The 16,995-nt window shown below is 42.7% G+C and overlaps 1 protein-coding gene across 1 annotated transcript in view; it reads right to left on the bottom strand.

Annotated features, from left to right (window-relative positions):
• Nucleotides 1-16,995, bottom strand: part of RXFP1 (relaxin family peptide receptor 1) — a 1,416,786-nt gene that overhangs the window by 1,028,657 nt on the left and 371,134 nt on the right. Inside the window, exon 2 of the mRNA XM_069243319.1 lies at nt 6,956-7,105. Coding sequence (XP_069099420.1) covers nt 6,956-7,105 — 150 coding nt within the window. The remainder of the gene's footprint in view (nt 1-6,955; nt 7,106-16,995) is intronic.

Here is a 16,995-nt window from a genome sequence, read left to right as displayed (position 1 = left end):
CGACTTCGAGTCCTTTGCTGGGGACCTTCCAGCCCCAGCCTGGACCCTGACCAGGTTAAAGCACTGGACGAGATCAGGGAGGGCAATGTGGCTGCAGCTAGCTCCCAATCAATCAACGGCAAAACCCCCAACCCAAACAGCTTCCCTTTAGAATTGTTTAATAGTGTCATATCTAAAGCTGCAAAGCCAATGCTCTGTATGTTTAACACAGCTAGGGAGATGGGCGCCCTGCCACGCAACCTTCTTGAAACCACGATTGTCTTGATCCTGTAGATGATTGTTCATCCTATTGATCTCATTGATTAACAGTGAAACAAAAAGCCTGGTCAAGCGTCTGACAAACTGCTTCTTGCAGGTGGTTGACTCACTTGTTAATCTGAATCAATCCGGATTTATGCCATATAGGGCCACAAGGCATAATCTGCAGAGACTGATGGGCTGCTAGGCTTGCAGTACGGGACTACAAGAGTGGAGGTTTCTTCTGGCCTTGGTCCCTAGAGTGGCCATATATGATGGCCATAATCCACAAAATGGGATTTAGACTGTACTTCTTATCCTGGATTAGCCTGCTATACAAAGACCCGGTGGCAATAGCCTTTTCAGAAACTTTGGATTATCCAGGGATGCCCAGCAGGTGTGCTCACTCTCACCCCTACTTTTTGCAGTCACTCTTGAACCTTTGGCATTGTAGATCTGAATAGATGCACAAATATGGGGCCTTCAATGGTATCCAGATTGGGAGGAGGACTTCTCACTATATGCTGATAATATCCTACTCTATCTTGCAGACCCCCACACTCTGTGTTGAGAATTCTGCACATACTGGAGACTTTTGGGTCCTATGTGAGGTTCCGTATGAATTGGCATTAGTTAGTGGCCTTCTGCCCGGGGGTGGGGCCCCTGGAATGGTTTGGGATTGCCCCTTTGGATGGGTAACCCAGGGGTTCCGATACCTGGACATTTTTGTGGCACTGAACCGAGAGTTTAAGCTGCAGGAAAACCTGGTGAAAATTCTAGAGGTTTAGCTCAGGGATGTGAAGAGATAGTGGCAACATCCGCTATCACTCCAAAGATGATCTTTTTACCAAAATTCTATACATTCTGCAGAATAAACTCTTCCTGGACCTGGATACCTTTTTTCACAGGGTGGACAGTGTCACAAGGGTGCTGCTATAGGATGGTGAGATACCAAGATTTGCCCTCTCGCTATTGACACCCGACAGAGGGGGGCATTGCCCTCCTGAACCTCCGACTCTATTATTGGGGCTCACAGCTGCTAACTGCTAATGATGGGGTCTTCTTGTCCCAATGGCAATCCTCATTGACGGTGGACCATACTGCCATGGCCCCAGAGGGATACCTATATCGACTCAACAGAGGAGGAGGGGTACCCCTCCTTTCCCTTAGAAATGGTAGTCAACATACGGAAGAAGGTGATGCGTACGCTTGGGTGGTGAGACAGATTGACATTGGAGACCCCACTTTGGGAGTCGGATCTCCTGTGGTCCTGCGGTCTACCCAACATAGAGGGACATCAAAAACGGGACCTGTTGGGGACGCCAAAACTGTGGGACATCCGGAGGGAAAGTACAGTGATCTCATTTATTGACTTCCAAGCTGAGTACGAATTGTCAGGGAGTCAATTTCTGAGGTACCAACAGATGTGATTCATACTAAGCCATTGCAAGGCCCTACAGGAAGTGGTGGAAGAGGAGTCCCTATTGGAATACAGGGTGCTGGGTTCCCCACTTGCAGAACATACAGTGTCCTAGATCTACTCCACACTCTTGAGCAACAGTCTTTCTTCATTTGAAGCTCTGAGAGAAAGGTGGGGCAGGGATCTGGGTAGACTGGAAGATGAGTCTGTGGGGCAGGGTTGTGGGTATCCTAGAGAGTTTGTGATTTGGGTGGGACTCTGCTTGATCCAATTGGAAATCCTGCATAGAGCATACTACACTTCTGTTCCATATGGGTCGGGCAACAGACAAACACTGCCTGAGGGGCTGCTGAATGAAGGGCACCCTGATGCATAAACTGTGGTAATGTCTGAAAACTGGGGTCTACTGGAATCAGGTGCGTGACAGAACATCAGAGGTTTTGTGCTATAAAGTGAGGCTTACACCCCAACTGATCTCACTGGCCATTTGGGTTGGACAAACCCTAGACTGCTATGCCCTATTAGTTTGTAACCTGGCCCTGATGGTGGTCCGTGGGGAAATCCTGAAGCACTGGGGGGGTGCCCATTCTGCCTACCATATGGAAGTGGGAGGAAGGCATGGATTGGTGTAAGAGGGCAGAAAATTGGTCTACCAGGCGAGAGGTTGCCCACACATGTTTGAGAAGATCTAGGATCCCTGGAAAGCAGTGAGGGAAGAGAGAGAATGTGGAAAAGTGTGGATGTCTAGCTGACTTACAGCAGAGCGGGCCTGAGCCACAAGCTGAACTGATGGGTTTTCATGTTGATGTGAGCAATGAAAAGGAAAAGTCTATGACTGCTGCACTGATGTCCTATTCTGGCCCAATCTCAGACAGACATCTTTAATAATAATTGAATGTTTCGCTTACATGTCCTTGACAGATGGGGGGTTATACTGTTTCTTTTTCTCTGCAAAAACGGAATTAAGAGATATTTAAAAAAAAAAAAAAGGGAAGTCTGGGCGTTGTCATTAGTTTAACGGGCAAAGTCGACTTAGCAATTTAACTCTGCTCTTCGAGTCTGCAATGGCAGGCTGGGAGACATGCTTTACTTTGTCATGCTCATTGTGGCACAATAAATGCTGCCATCATTAGGCACAACTTAACTTACAAGTCCTGGGTACCCTGTGGTACCAAATACTAGGGACCTTTAAGTAAGTTAACTTATGCCAGTTAGGTATAGACAAATCAAACACTTTTAAGAGTCAGTGAACTGGCACTGAGATCTGGTTTGCAGTCCTCAGTGCACTCTTAGAGTTGAAAAAGAGCAGCATCAGTCGAAAACTTTGGGGATTCTAACACAAAAAAAGAAGCATTTCCTTACATGCAGTGTCTTTGGAAGACCAGGAATTTGTGTTCTTTCTTTAAGGTGCCATGAGAAGGGTTTGTTCTTAAGGAAGGTGGAATGGACTGGGAGGCTTTTGGGATGTTCCTTGATACAGGCTGGAATAGTACGCACGGTTTTCTAAAGAAAGGGTTTTCTAGTTGGATAGTTAGTGCTATGGAGTACCAGCAGAAACTACACATTTTTGAGATGTGTAACTTGCTGAACCTCCATGTATGACCTTGGGTGAAATACATGTCAGCTTGAGAAAGCATATGGGGCCAGATGTATAAAGGATTTTGTGATTTCAAATCCTACAATTCACAAAATCACTGTGTTTGTGACCCCAAAATTCCTTTTTCTAATGTTTAAAACCTGTTTTATAAGTGGGAATAGCTGAATTATCAAATTAGATTTGCAACCCATGGCAAATCGCAATTGGAAAAGGGCATAAATGGACCACTCATTCCACATTGTGACTGTGCAAGAAATTGGGTTATGGGTTGAGGGGAGGTGGATGCTCCACTCAGGCCTCAACCACAATTGTTGTCAGAGTGAATCACAAAAGTCACTAAATAAACCTGTGGTTGACTCTCTGGTAGCTTGGCACAAAGCAGTCAGGTTTAACTTAGAGGCAAGTTGTGAAGTATTTATGCAACACACAAACAATAATAAATTTAAGACACAACACAAGAACAATTCTAAAATAATTTAGAAAATTAGAGTAAATTGTAACTGGTCTTCACTGGCGTCACTGTCGATACAAAGAGCAGGTCACACCAGAGCTTCATGTTGGCCGTTGTCTTGGGCGGCAGAGTCTTGATGTGAACTCGCCCATTCTCTGTCATAAGGAGACCAAACCTCAGGATTTTCACTTTTTCTTGAGGAGGAGTGCACTCCTACCAGGCAAAGGCAAGGACCTGGAGAGGCACCTCTTGGGGGCCAGGGACTCAGGAGATAAGAGGCTAGCAGGGCTCGGGCAGGTCCAGTTGCAGGTACATGTGGGTCCAGTTGCAGCAGGTCAGCTGGGCAGGTGCAGGGTGGCCTCTAAAGCTTTTTGTGTCCCTATAGCACATGCACGTCAGCCAACTGACCTTTTGAGTTACTCTGCTTAGCCTGGGATGAAGGCAAGCAGGTCCAGTCTTCTTTCTCAGACAGCCAGGCAGTCTTTCAAGCAGCAGGGCAGTCTTCTGGCAGCAGGGCAATCTGCTGTAACTTCTACATGTCTAGGAGTGTACTGATGAGTAGCTCTGGAGGTCCAAAATGTATACCTGGTGCCTGCCTTTGCATGGGGAGACTACCTGTCCTACTGCAACATCTGGTTCTGTAAAGTTCTTCCTCTTCCTTTGTCAAGACTCAAAACTATTTGGGGGTGTCATGGCAAGGCAGATCTAGTGTCAGGTTCCTTTGTGTGTGTATGAGGCAAAACATTTTGAAATGTAGGAGGGGATAGGGACAGCCCCTCTCAGTCTTCCTGCCAGGATGACCCGTCCTGTCCACACCTAAGCCCCCTTTGTCTTACTGTCTGGAAGCAATACATAAACCCCAAAAGCAGAGCACTGCGCCCAAGGCACTGACAGAAGGCACAAATCATTGTAACAAGAAAAAGCAAAATTTCTAAATGTGGCATTTTCAGAACTGTGGCTTAAAATTCGAATTTACCATTAAAGAGGATTTTAAATTACAATTCATTTGACTGTACACAGCATATCTTTATCTTATTCCAATTAAAAGTTATTAACTATAATGAGGTAACCGAGTGTTAGTCAATGGGAGATATAGGTCTTACAACTGTGAAAAATGACTTTAGGTGTTTTTTTTTCTTTGCCAGGACATGTAAAACAGAAGTACACATATCCTTTTTTTAAAAAATACAATGCACCCTGCCCTATGAGCCATTAGGGCCTACCTTAGGGTGACTTATAAGTATTATACAGGAAGGTTTAGTACTGGCAAAAAGCATTTTTGCCTGGGTTGAAGCGGCAGTTTAAAACTGTACTACAAGCTGAAGTAGCAGGCAAGAGACACGTTTTAAAAGGCTACGTTAAGTGAGTGACACAATGAGTGCTAAAGGCTCAGCAATAGGTTTTAATTTACAGGCTCTGTGTTCATGTAGAACCATTTACTAGTGACTTACAAATAAATTACATTTGCCAATTAAGTGTAGGAAAATTTTCCATGTTTGTGGGAGAAACCACAAGCACTTAAGCATTGGTTAGCAGGGAAAAAGTGCACAGTGTGAATGCCAACAAAAACAGTTTCAGCAACTGAAGGCAAAAAACTCGGGATGACCCTGCAAAAAGGCAAGCTTCAACACAAGGTATCAATAGTTTGAAACCACAGTTCCAGTTGTAAGACTTGATTCACAAAGGGGGAGGGGGAACTATTTGGACCCCTTCCGTTTTTTGGGGAATTGTGTTGGCAGACTCCTAGGTTGGGTAAGTTGTGGTCCACAGGAGCACTGCTTTCTCCAACCCGATAGTTTCCCAAATGGAAAACTTTTCTTTTTTTAAAGCAGCACAAGTGTGTTTAAGGAGCACTGGCTGCGATAAAAAATCAATTTGCCAATGGAAACCCGAGGATGGTGGTCTGCTTTTCCTCCCAGGACACCATCCATGTGCATGTAGCCGATGACACTGGAGTTGCAAACTGTGACCTGCCTAATTAATATTCATTAGTAGATCACGCAAATAGTGATTTTGCAACATGGCCAATTAATGCATAGGTCACTTTGTCAAATCACTATCTATTTGCAAAAGGTTGTTGTGCAATGTGTGACTAATTTATATGAACAGACTCGAAGTATATCTGGCACCTGCCTCTGTAGGGAAGTTTTTCAGACTGATCAGTATTGTACTCTGTGTTTTTTGCGGCATTTAGGCCTCTCCTTAGTGGGATCATATGGATTATGCTAATGCTAGTCAGTAGGGCGTTTCCGGTGTCTATATTCCTTTTTGATTTTAAACAGACTGTGCAGGTGTAATTTGTGCAGTGGAAACAGAAGCTCAACCTATTTTACCAAACCCAATACCTTGATAGTTACACCTTACATTTTCTCCCATACATCTGACAACTACTGAACTGTTTTGAAAAGTATAATGGCAATTTTATTTAAAGTAGTAGAGAACAATACATTAATTCAGGAAAATGTCCTAAGGTGATATCAAATAATTCACAGTTCACGCAAAAGCTATTTATATTACTATCCAAATATCACACACACACACTTCCTCCTTTGCTTTGGTCAAAGTTCAATGATCCTGCGAGTTCACACAGGGGTCTTATACAGCTATAGAACATAATGACTGAAAGTAAGGAGCACTGATTAATTCAACTTATCAGTGTTACAACAATTGTGAGGAAATCTTGCCTGCAGCTTCATTAGAGGAACGATCCCCGATAAATTACATCCAACGCCCCTCATTGCCAGATATTAATGTGTGCCGGTGGTCTCCACCAGTGTGCTCTTCTTCAGGCTGAGACGCCTAGCCCTAGATTGTTCCGTGGCATCTCACAGTAATCGCGGGCAAGCATTAGGATCTGTTCATGGTTTGGGCAAACACTGCAGTGCCGTAAACCTTTTCATCTGTCACTTTTGGATTGTGGCCTTGAAGTTCCACACTCTTTTTTTCTGGGTCAAATATCTGCCCTCCTCGCCACACACATCCAAATAGAAATTGGCTTCATGTTATATAAATCACACATTTTATTTGGAAGCATTGCTGCTGTTTGACTTTCTTCCTCACAAGGCAATTAGGCTAATTCCGGAACTGACTCAAAGTCCCCAGATGGTATAAGTGCCATGCATGCGAACAGGTAAGAGACTCGTTACCTGCTTTTTACACAGAACCATAATGTGTTGCTCATTAAGTCCGCTTGCAGGTAACTTTCAATGCCTCAGCAATCTTGGAATATGTAATCAGGTCTGTGACTTACCGCAGTTGTCTTCGTCGGCTTGATTCCCACAGTCATCGACACCGTTGCAATGCAGGAGCTGAGGCAAGCATTTTGTGACGTTGCCGCATGGGAAGTATCCAAGGGGGCAAGTGCCGTCAGTAGCGTCGATTTCGGAAGCATCACAGGAAACTGTTAAGGCAACAGGGGAGACACTTATGTTGATGTATTCCATTGCAGTGTATTACATAAAGAAAGAGACGAGACAAAAAAAGAAGTTGCTAATGGCCAGTTTGTTTCTGTATGTTACAAATCTGGGCTTCTGTGTAGCAAGCATACACCAAGGGTTAGATTTATCAAGGGCTTGGATGACCCTTGTATTATGCAAGGTGACACAAGGGCTATGCAAGCTTTTACATGAGATTTACTATGCCACACAGAGCCACCTTGTGTGACTCTACAGGGCATAGTAAATCTGGAGTGATGCAACGCAGCACAAGCTGTTACCTCGAGTTACTATGCCCTGGGAAGGCGTCCCATGGGTGGAGCACGGGTGTTCACATGGTTTTTTGGCTCATTCACAAATTTACTATTACTAACAAACCTGGGAAAGCGTCAAATAGGCATGCCCTCTCATGGGAAGCATAATGAGGAGAAATATGTTTCTTTCTCCTCGTATTCTTTTTCCTCTTTCTATGTGTGCTGCATTCTGAAAAGAGGAAAAGCCTCAGAGGACTAGTTTTGTGTAGAAAGGTGTCCCTTCCTGCACAAAAACAATCCTGGCTGTGATGCAGACACCTTTGCACCAGGGTGCAAGTGTGCCTGGGTTGTCGCTTGGCAGCCACAAGTGTGCCAGCGCAGAGGGAGGGCGGAAGTGCGCTCTCAGTTGATATGGTGCATTTCTGCTCTCTCCATTTTCATGCAGTGCAGCGCAGCAAGTTATCATGTTGCGTTGCTCTAAATATCAGAGAATCTGTCCCTCACTTTACAATAAATAATTGCTCCCTCTTAAACTTGAGAATACATATCCCACTTTTTGTGGATTCACAGACATTCATAGGAGCAGCAATGGAAATATTAGACAGGCGTAGATTTTCAGGAATTCTCGTTACTAGCTAATATTGACTAGCACAGATTTTAAACTAGGCATAAAAGCGTATCAGTGCGTCATGTTAAAATGATTAGTTGCACATAGTGCTTTTTGTTGCTTTTTATCAATCGCAAAAATAGTTATCTTGGGCCAGACACTGTTTTAGCTAACGGTCTATAAAAAAAATAAAAAAAAGAATTATGGGCCTGATTACAACTTTGGAGGAGGTGTTAATCCGTCCCAAAAGTGATAGTAAAGAGACGGATATACCACCAGCCGTATTACGAGTCCATTATATCCTATGGAACTCGTAATACGGCTGGTGGTATATCCGTCACATTTGGGACGGAATAACACCTCCTCCAAAGTTCTAATCAGGCCCTATGTGTTTTGGTTTGGGGTGTTTGGGCAATGCTTTTACTCACTTACTCAAACTTTTTTCCCAGAAATGTTTAAAGTGTACTGTATAAATAGAGGGTAACATGCCATTTAATTTGAAATGTCTACAAGAGTATGGCTTTGTGAATATTTATCACATTTTCAATAGTCACCTGATTGCCCATTTGGCTCACCAAAGTTTCCACTGCTAACCTTTAATTTGCAAGGGTGAAAAATAGAGCAGACAGCAGACTTACATTTTTTTATCTGTAATTTCTGTTTCTAAAACTCTGAATCAGGATGTGGAATTCAGAATCACTAAAGGCTTTGCATTGGAATGCATAGAAAGGTTTGTGAATTGGGCCCAGTATGTGAATCGGAGCAATTTCCTGAAACTCTATAAGCATTATTGTCCTCGTTGTGTAAGAATTTTCTAAATATCCAGAATCAGTTGCCATTGAACTAACAAAGCACAAAAATATAAACTATAGATGCAGCATGCAGAGAGCTGGTGTATTGTGGATTTTGTTTCACTAGAACTCCAGGGCCGTGTTATACATTCTATCCCAGAGGCGCAACAGGCTTATGTGCCCGTTTTGTGATGCCAAGGGGCACAGTGGTATTATAGAGTGCATCCCCTTCTGTAATACTGATAGTGCTGGTGCACATGTTGTGCCAGCACTATCTTAAGAGGACAGGGCCTCATGCAAATGAGGGAATCACTTTGCCTCTGTACCTGTGCTGTATCATGGTTGCTGGCGGAGTAACAAACATGCCTTGAGGAGGTGCACTGAAAGTGTGCCACAAAAAAGTGGCACATTTTTAGTGCACCTCCTAAAGGTAGCCAACTGGAGGGATGAAAGGGGGACCCATGGACGACCCAGACATCCCCCTGCAGGCAGATGCAGTCACTCACAGCACCCACTTGCAAGGGAATCTCTCTCTCTCCTCTTGAGTGTGCAGGCAGTTTGCCGCCTGCACTGTGAAACACAGAGCAGCTTTTAAACAGCTGCCCTGTATTTCACTTTAATGCACTGCACTTTGGGCAGCACGAGTTGGTGGCTGCCCTGGGGGCAGCAGATTCTTTGTAATAGGGCTCACTGTCCCTGTTTATGCCTGCCTAACCTTTTGAAAGGTGCGCCATAGCGCAAACAAGGAAAGTGGGCTGTATTCATTATATGGTAAGCTGATGGCCTTTTAAGTACACTATAAAACAAAACTTTCTTCTTAAGGGCTGATAAATACTCTTGATAATGTAATCACTAGACTGCTGGATGTTCCCACCTTCGAAGTGTCCAAAAATTCACCTTCATAAGAAATACATCTTTCAGTTACTTACCAAGTGATATTTGAGGCATACGATCTTTGCAGTAGGTGCAATATTCTCTAGGTCGCCTTACTGTATATTAATTATTTTTCCAGCTTCTCTCCCCTGGGACCTTAAATGTGGCTAAATGTGGCTTCACTCCTCTATTTACCTCCCTCCGATATGCCAAACAGTTCCCCCACTCATCTGCCTTCTTTGCAAACATCACAACCCTTTCAGCCCTGATGCAATCACAGGTGTATTATAATATGCTACAATATGACATACATCAAGATTAATTAACATCAAATTGATACAGATACAAAACAGCCCAAGAAGTAATTTGATAGATACAAAAGCAGGTTGCTGATCAATTAAAACTGGTCAACAATCTTCTGTACTGGCAAAGGCAAAAGGTTCATTGTCCCAGCAAGCTTGTAAAATGTATTCCAGGCACAGTGAAGTAGTAATGGATAGCCATCCCTAGCTCCTGACACAGCACAGAGTTGCAAATAAGCTTGATGCACAACAATTAGGGCTTGAATTTTGGTACCCCTGGAACTGTTTTTGCTCCTGTGTCCTCAGAGAGGGGTTCCACCATAATATTGAAGGTTTAGTATTGGCCTGTGATTAAATCAGCTTCACAGTATCCACTGGCACCATATCAAGGTAAATAGATGTGGAGTTAAGAATAATAAATATATACTGCCTAAGTCTGCTTATATTTATGGTATGTTGGTGGTCCACAGAAGTGCAGGTCGATATTCTTGACCCTGTAGAGATGTCCTGTATCTTGCATTGCGTTAAAGATGGGTGGAGGGTAGTAAAGTTTAACAGGTTATATTAAAGTTCATATAAAATCCCACAGTTACTATCCCTGTTTTTAAAGAATTCAATTGTAGGTATCACTAGTTCAGTTATTTTGGTTCTGCTGCCTTCAGTACGTTCGACAACTGGGGTCACTGCACTCCCAAAATTCTGTTTTCATGTTTGAACAATTTGAATTCTCATTAGTTAATTGCACATGTGCATTTAGTGTGTGCCACTGTTATGTAATCTAACTAGAAAGGCACAGCAACGTAAAATCAGCTTTTATGGCTTAACGTCTTTGCCAGTACTTGTAGATGTAGAACCCAAAGGAAACCTCTTTGGATATCAAAATTCAGATTCCTGTGGTAAGATGAATGTCTGTAGCCTTGAACAGGAAGTAGTTGTAGAGGAGGAGGTTTACTGAAAGTTAGAAAAACAGGGAGAATGATGTATTTACTTACTGGTAATCTCCATTACCTCGATAGATAGTCCTCCACTTTCTACTTCTAATGGTATCAGGCTGTCCCACATCTGACAGGAAGTTCAGCACGGAACCTGACTGAAGGTCTAACAATATAGTCTTTCTTCTATGTTTATTAGCCATCTATATATTCTCCCTTCCCTCCACTCTGCCTGTAATTTTCCAAGGATTCCTAATGGATCTGTAATAGGGAAGGAGGGAAGGTAGTGGACTGGAATGAGGAGGACTACATATCAGGGTAATGAGAATTACCGGTAAGTAGATAAATCATTGCCCCATCAACTCTGTCCTCCCTGCCCCAATCCTAATGGTATGAGGAGCTACCAAGTCAATGAATTACACCGACAACTGCAGGAGCAAGAAGTTTTAATGTCAATCAACAATTGTTTAATTGCTGAATGTAAAACAGCAGAACCAAAATTTCCAACAGAAACCCATGGCAAAGCAAGCTGATAGTGATTTACAAACATTAAAAGCAAAGTCCAAGTCTCTGCTTGACAAATTTTCTGAGCAAGTCAAATCCCACCTCTGCCCAGGATGTGGATACTGATCTAGTTGATTGACCTTGAAACCAAGCAGGTACAACCTCCCCAGCCAGTTAATATGCCAGGGAAATAGCTTGCTTGACCAATCTGCTAATGGTCGGGGATGTAGCCTTTCTACCATTCTTGGCTGCTCCATATGAAATAAAAAGGGAAGTAGATAAACAAAAGTATTTAGTACACTCCAGATAGATTGTTAATGATCTCATAACATCCAGTGATGATGGGATTCTGAATCTGAGTTAGGAAACACAGGAAGCATAATTTCTTGCAACAAATGAAAATGAGATTTCACTTTAGGTACAATTTTGGGATCAAGTTTCAGAACGACTCGATCTAGAAAAAAAATCTCAAATAAGAAAAAGAAGTCACCAAGAAGGCAGATTTAGCAGAGAGAAGCTAGTTCTGATTGTTCCATAGATTTAAACAGATACTTTTGAAGACCTCTAAGCACCATAGACAAATCCTAAGATGGAACAAGGTCCCTAACAAGAGGTGTTTTTAATTGAGAACAATTGTCTCATACTTTAAGTGCTTTCATTGCTGCCCACTGAATTCCTAAAGTTACAGGTACAAGAGCTTTAAGGAAGCCCTCCCTCAGGAAATCCAGAATTTTAAATGGATCTACAGAAGATGCAACAAACCCTTTGTTAAAGCATTATATTTGAAAAGAATACCAATGCTTCTTATATGATAGTAATGTGGAAGGTTTTATAGAAGCTTGGCAATTGAATCAAAGGCAATTGAATCTGAACAACCGATTCTATGTAGGTCTAGAACCAAGTCGTTAACTTCAGCTGCATGATTTGCAACACAGCAACTTCAGGGGATTCAAGAGGAGAAGGGTGAGTTGAGAGATGAAGGCTCCTCCCTCTGGACATGCTCATGAGAAAGGCAAACCAAGGCCTCCGAGGCAGAAATGGTGCTATCAATATCACTACACTCCTCTCCGAATCATTTAAAGGACCCTTGGGGAAAGAAGAATTGGAGGGAAGGCATGCAGGATGTCCTGATATCAAGGAACCAAGAGAGCATCTGCTGCCCAGGCTTGAGGACATGGCATCTCCAAACAAAATAGTGGAAGCATTACATTGTATTGGCATGCAAACATGTCTATCCAGGTTGTTCTGAAGTGAACACAAATGCAACTGAACTCCCGAACCGACAGATGGCAGGACACAAAGGAAGGAAGATTCTGACTCAGTCTGAATGCTTAAAAGTTCAGTAGACCTTGAATATATACTGCCCACAAAGCAAAAAGATGAGACTCTGTCAAAACAAAGATCAGCTCCTGATTCAGTTCCCAGCATTTCGTATCACCCTGGCAATTGAGATAGCACCTCGTGATCAGATCGCCTGTCCTTACTAAGACATTATCCCCTTCCCGATGTGAGGCAAAGGCCGTCAGAGCTCCCTATACTGTTGAAAGCTCCATCCAATGGACGGGTGGAGACTCTGCCTGTGTGCATGGACCACTTGCTTCCATCTCCTCCTGAACCACACCCCAACCCCCAACAGCTGGCATCTGTGGTCAAAAGAAGTGGAACTGGATACTGTAGTGGTACCCCCACAGACAAGGTTTTCTCCACCAATCATCAATCCAACTTCAGTGTGTTTTCGAAAGTCATTGGGATGAGAAACTTGTAATTCTTTGTAGCTGAGGACCACCAATCCAGGATGTGATTCACTACAGTTTTCAGATGATACCAAGCCCAGGGATCTATGGGCATTGTGGGCGCAATAATCCTTGTACTCTAATCCAAATTTGGGCCGTTCCAGACCACTGAGTATACAGGTGAGTAATGTTCTGCTGAATTGATGCTATTCTTGGTGCAAGCAGGAAGGCATGTCCCAGCAGTGTTGATATGTGCTCCAATAAACATCTTTTCTTGTGAGGGCTTGAGACACTTCTGGTGTTGAAGATGAGACACACTAAGCCTCTGCACTGACATATACTTGATTAGACCTCTTAAATCCAGAGTTAGTCTCCGCTTCCCACTGTGCTTGGGCATCAAAAAATTAATTGAATCAAAACCTTGTCCCTTTTGGTTTCCCGGGGCAGGGGGTATTGCTTTCTTTTGTAAGATATCTTGCACCCCCAAAGACATCACTTGAGCTCTTGTGTCATCTTTTGGACATGGTATAGTTTTGAAATACCTGTGAGGAGGTTCTTGGGAAAAAATAATCCAGTAGCCATCTCTTACAACTTGGAGAGCCCTCTCTCTTGCATGTACTTCTTTGCATCTCCTTCATGTCACCGCCCCTGCACACACAACAAACTAACCTATAGGCACTGCATTTACTTTTAATTTCACCCTGCTAAGATTTTGTCAGCTCTTTACCTCCTTCACATACTTTCGTATACAGTTCCAATTGGCACACATGAATGTTGATTTTTGAAATCTGCAGAGAGGCCAAGGATTGGACAAGCATGTACTCTGAATCCTTTTTATGAACCACTGATAGGCAATGTGAGAAACGTGCTCTGCCATCCTAAACTTCAGAGCCTTTAATTGTAATCTGTTATAAATATTTACCAACAACCTGAACTCACGCAGACATCTCAGAAGACCCATTTCACATTAAGCACTATACAAGATTAACATGGTGCATAAAAAAGCTACAAACACACATCATTGAAAAAGCACACGTGCCTGGGGAATGCAAGATTAAGTAAAACATGTGTAATGTTGAAATGGTTTACCTTAAGCGTTTTTACAGTTACTGCTCACCTGATTAGTGTTTTTGCTTGTAAAGTTAAGGACATCATTATAGGGCTTGATAGTGACTTGTTCAATGTCCTTTTTAAATTACTGCCGGATCTGAGATCTAAGGAACCCGGTCCACTTAAAGCCTTGATTGGCCCCTGTGTCCGAGTTGACCATAATTAAATAGGAGGAACTAGGTTACTTCAAATAAAACTGATTGTTACAATTGGGGCCCAGTAGCTCCTGATGGCTCCGGGACCCTCTAACCTAGATTTCTCACCCTAAGTACATAGATCTGTTATGTTTACATTTTTACAATGTGCTTAGCATGGGTGTCTGCAATGCACAAGGGTATTAAAATAAAACTGGTGTACTAGGTTACAACTACTCCAATAAAAAAAAAAACAAAGAATCAACAGAAAGCGCAGCAGATTATAAATACCCTAAACCTTTAGTTTTCTCCTTTTCACAACTAAACACCCATGTTCCATCTTGGCACCATTACTGCGTCGATTTAAGACTACAATACTGCATAGGATGTTTTCTTCAGATCACATCAGCAAACCTGCTGTGTAAGAGTGCAAGTGAGTGAAACTGGGTGGTAAGAGAAGTGAGTGGTACAGAGAGGAGGATCTTAGAAAGGAGAGTGTGAGAAAGGTAAACTACAAGGTACATGAAGGGAAGCTGTGAGAAAATAATGCATGAAAGGACAGTGAGATAATGGTCAGGAAGAGAGTAAGGTGTTCCTGTGTGTTGAGCTAGTCAGCAGATACAGGGTGAGAGAGGCCAGGGTGTCAGAGGATACAGAGGAATGTGGCCTGAAAATTAAACTTTTTGAGATAGAAAGGTGAGAAAAGAGGGTATGTGAGATAGAGAGAGGGGGTGGAAAGGAAATGTGTGATTATCATATATTTTACAAGCGAAAGGAGGATCAACCATAAAAGGAGGTTAAGACATGAGAAGGAGAGGATGGTGTTACAGACCTGGGAAAGCAGGAACTTTTTTTGAGGCCTGGATATTACCTGTATGCTGAGGCAATCATCATCAGGTGATATTTTATTACCAGAACAAGCAACAAATGTAGCACCGTTGCTTGTAGGAGGTAGTACAAAAAAGTGTACCTTGATCTACGATGGCATAAGGCCTCGTGCTAGGCCTAAGTGATCCAGTAGGAGATAGAAAAAGGTGACAGAAAGAAGCAGGTAAGAAGAAAGGTGGATTGTGAAAGGTTGAGGAAAATGAGATGTGACCAAGCATGTGTAGAAGAGTAGGTTTGGATTAAGAAGGTATAGTAGAGAGGCCGGCTTGAACAAAAAGTGTGAGGTAGGCAAAGGTAGGGGATGGGGTGAATAGAAAAAATTGAACTGAATCCAGAGGAAAATGAGATGAGGCTCATCACAAGTAGGAAGGTTATCTGTGTGTGTATAGAAAACCTCCAGCCTATGAGACAGAAGGCCAGTTAACTAATGTATATGTGAATCGGAGCAGAAAGTTCTGTAGAATGTAACAGCAGTAAGACTTTAAGTTGAGACAACTGAAGTTACCGCAGTGACAGCATGACACAGTGAAGGTGCAGGACATTCAGGATGTGACAGAAACCACCGTTTTGTCTGCTTTAGGAATCACCAAGCCTCCATCCGTACATGTGCAAAATCCCTGCCCTAGAAGTTACGCGGCTTCCCAGAAAGAAATAATCATGGCGAGACTAACACTGCCATGTCTAATTGGATTTGACCATTCTACAAAAAGTTAGGACCTTGTCAGAGGTACAGCAGTTCTCATAAGGATTTAGTTAACTCAGTGTGGGACAGTAAATAGTAAATTTATGAACTATCTGAAAATGTAGCAATTGGGTGATATGTTAACTCAAGGTTAGATGCTCTATGATGAAAGCTCCTTGTACATTTGTTTTGAGGAGGTCTATATAATATGGAAAGGCCGTAATGTGCCAATACCTTTAAGAAGCTACAAACGTAAGGGAGCTAGTTTGCACTTATGATGATAATTGGTAAGTGCGACTTTTCCTTAGTTTGTCTTCACTGTGTTTATGAGGCCCTTTAAAGGGTGTTCACATTGGTATTAGCACCTATTATCTTTTATATATTTGTAATTTGTGCATAATATTTAGTGGTGCGTGCATTAAAGCATTTTCCTTTTTTTAAAAACATGACGGGCTGAACATTTGATTTATTCAGTGTTATTTGCTGTGCTTCTGAATTCTGAGTCTCGAGCCCACAACCTCAGGCTAAGCCATGAACTGCTCTGACTTGCTAACCTGAGAGTCAAGTGCTAAAAGTAGTACTTGGTTCACAATTTGGGAGTCCACGGGGGCTTCAGAATACCAGCAACAAAAGCCCTGGTTGTTACAATCGGGGCCCAGTAACTCCTGTTGGCTCCGGGACCCTCTCACCCAGATTTCCTACACTAAGTACGTGGATCTGTTATGTTTGCAATTTTGCAATGTACTTAGTATGGATATTTACAACGTTCAAAGTTATTAGAATTGTTTTAGATGTTTGCCTTTGCACTGATATTATTATCTCCTGCCTTCACTGATTTCTAAGTGATTTCCTTGTAGCCCCTCTGAATGATCATGTATATGTGGTTTTCCTAAAGGCTTGGTTTGAGTAGTTGTGAGCCTGTTTGAGCTGCAGTACTACTTGAGCTTGAGTAAATTGAGGTGTAGCTTTTGTGAATTGCAAATAACCTACTATTTAGTAGGTGTACTTGTGTATTTTCATTACCCTCCCTGTGCTACTCCTCAATT

Source organism: Pleurodeles waltl, chromosome 1_2 (genome assembly GCF_031143425.1).
Source record: "Pleurodeles waltl isolate 20211129_DDA chromosome 1_2, aPleWal1.hap1.20221129, whole genome shotgun sequence".
Classification (NCBI taxonomy): Eukaryota; Metazoa; Chordata; class Amphibia; order Caudata; family Salamandridae; genus Pleurodeles; species Pleurodeles waltl.
This window is presented reverse-complemented; position numbering and strand designations above follow the sequence as displayed.